Source organism: Tachysurus fulvidraco, chromosome 25, assembly GCF_022655615.1.
Source record: "Tachysurus fulvidraco isolate hzauxx_2018 chromosome 25, HZAU_PFXX_2.0, whole genome shotgun sequence".
NCBI lineage: Eukaryota > Metazoa > Chordata > Actinopteri > Siluriformes > Bagridae > Tachysurus > Tachysurus fulvidraco.
In genome coordinates this window covers 943587-946086 of record NC_062542.1, presented here as the reverse complement: position 1 = coordinate 946086, position 2500 = coordinate 943587, and the positions used below count along the sequence as shown (strand labels likewise).

The window sequence follows — 2500 nt, the reverse complement described above, 5'->3', positions numbered from 1 at the left end:
TTCAACACTTTTTCTTTAAGGATCTTTATTCACAACAAATTTAAAAAAAATGTTATTTTATTTAAATAATTTATTGTACATTAATATAGTGTGTGTGGTTTAATGGTCTGTCTAATTGACTGGTTATAAAGAAGCTAATGAAGCAGCTCCATTGTGTCTCTGGAAAAATGACAGTAATGGAAACTTAATCAAACCAAATGTCTAAAACACACATCGACTCACAAAATCCAACAAGTCTAAGAAAGCATCGAGATTTTATTTTTATGAAAGACACGACGTACACAACAGGATCAGTGAATCGAGTGAAGAAATCGGAGACATCCGTAAAGTCTGGAGTCCAAAAATTACATCACTGTCCTTTATTAAACAGCTTAGAAGTTGATAAAGTGATGTGTTCCATGAAACAGTCATAATGTCTAATAAACAGAGGTTTAAGGTTCTCATGCAGAATCCCACGATCCATTAAAATAAGAAATTACCAGTAACATTTATTAATGACTTTACAAAAGCATCTACATGTTCTATAGTTAAGAATGTACAGTGATGATTTCTATGATTTAGCCCCTGCATTAACGGTCACAGAGAATCAGAATTTATAATCTTTAGGGTAAAAATGTCCCTGCACTATAAACAATATGGTAATCAGCTGAAATCACATTTACTTTATCGAAATTCAAAGTATTTTTAAGTGTTTTTTTTTTTTTTAATACAATGTTAAGAGACTGGAAAACAGATCTGCTGGTGTTTGAACTCTATCACTTTAGAGGAACTTTTTTTTAACAGTGGTTAAGTGAGAAGTTCCATCTGGTTCCTGTAGTCATACTGGCTGCTCATTGCTCTACATTGCTCATGTGTGTGTACATGATGTTCTGCTCATGACTGAACAATTAATGAAGGAATAAAAGCCAGAGTGAATATTAAACTAAAGGCAATGTTCTAATCAAGGGTCAAACACCGAGATACTCTCACTTAATGATATGAATAAACACTAATCTGGAATTGATGAGATGTATTTTATATTCATATTAAACTTCTCACAGGTTCCCACAGAAATCTTTACAGTTCTGATGAGTTTGATGGAGATGTAATAATGTGATCAGGATTTAATGACAGCGCTGTAGATGACATTATCGTCCTCCTTCTGTTGCTCGGTGTTGGTACACCTAAAATCCAAAACACAACACATACACACACACACACACACACATACACACACACACACACACACACACACACACACACACACACACACACACACACACACACACACACACACATTGTTTGTGTTGGACACTTTAGTTGTTTTTGGTGATAAGTGTGAGACAGACTTTAGCACTCACCTTTGTGTTACTTTCTTGTCTTTGACACACACTCTCGCGTAAGTCACTTCCTCCTCAGGCAATGTTTCATCATCTAGTTGAGGAACAGAGCTCGGCTGTGGCTTCGGCTGTTTATCGTGTGTGTTTGCTCCATCCTGGTAACATAAGAAGTATAATAATAATAATCACAATCACTTCTGAAGTGTTCCTATGTTCACACTCACTCATGCTGTGTTAATGCTGAGTTTGTGATTTCTTTCTAAAGCTCATACCTGTGTGTTCTCTTCACCTCTCTCACGTTTCCTCCTGTTGGAAGCAGCAAAACACAGAGTGCACAGTTACAGCTCTCTCTTTTTAATGAACTCTATGGTCCTGATTTAAATGTCCTGCACTTTTCCCAAATAGAACCTAGAATAAGGGTCTAAAGATCATTTTGATTTGTCCATCACAACAATCTTATTCATATTAAATATTGGTAATTGGTATTAAGAAAATATATCACCAATTAAATTTACCTTAGATAAATTACAGTGGCTACGATCACCAAAATCACAACAACTATGAAAATAATGATCCAGATTTTCCATTGATCAAAACTTTCACCTGTTAAAAAAGTCAACAGAATTAAAAATGTCACTTGCTACAGAAGCGTAAGAGCAGATCATGTTAGTCTGATATTAAATCTTCAGGATTGTTGTGAGCAGATGGACTCACCCTCCACGTGAAGGCTGATGGTTTTAGATCCTGACGTCTCACCGGTTCCCCAAGTGCAGGTGTAATCCCCAGAATCCCTCAGGGTTAGAGCAGGAAAGTGAAGAACGGGTCCTGATGTATATAAACGCTGGTTGTTCTTAGACCACACAAACTGTGAGGAAGTGTGTGTGCAGCTCACATCACACGTCAGATTTAAGGAGTCTCCTTGTTTAAGGGTTCCGTTTCCACTGAGTCTGATTAGTGACACCTTTAAATCTTTTTCAGAGAGCAGGAAAGACGCCATGTCAGTGACTCAGGACTGAGAGGGTGATGATAATTATAATACAGTCAAGTATTAAAGTCTGAATCCAGCTTCATAAACTGTTTTGTACATCTTTGTTGACTAACTGCTTTAGGAGACATACAGTATAGAGAACTTTTAGACCAAACACGTACAGAGCACTTTTAGACCAAACAGATTAAACAAA

At 36.5% G+C, this 2500-nt stretch overlaps 1 protein-coding gene across 1 annotated transcript in view; it reads right to left on the bottom strand.

Moving 5' to 3' along the window:
• Nucleotides 1–236: 236 nt before the first annotated feature.
• Nucleotides 237–2500, bottom strand: part of LOC125140230 — a 4211-nt gene continuing 1947 nt past the window's right edge. Inside the window, exons 3-7 of the mRNA XM_047808597.1 lie at nucleotides 2034–2288; nucleotides 1835–1922; nucleotides 1592–1625; nucleotides 1341–1474; nucleotides 237–1163 (exon numbers count right to left, since the gene is read on the bottom strand). Coding sequence (XP_047664553.1) covers nucleotides 1097–1163; nucleotides 1341–1474; nucleotides 1592–1625; nucleotides 1835–1922; nucleotides 2034–2288 — 578 coding nt within the window. The 3' untranslated portion in view covers nucleotides 237–1096. The remainder of the gene's footprint in view (nucleotides 1164–1340; nucleotides 1475–1591; nucleotides 1626–1834; nucleotides 1923–2033; nucleotides 2289–2500) is intronic.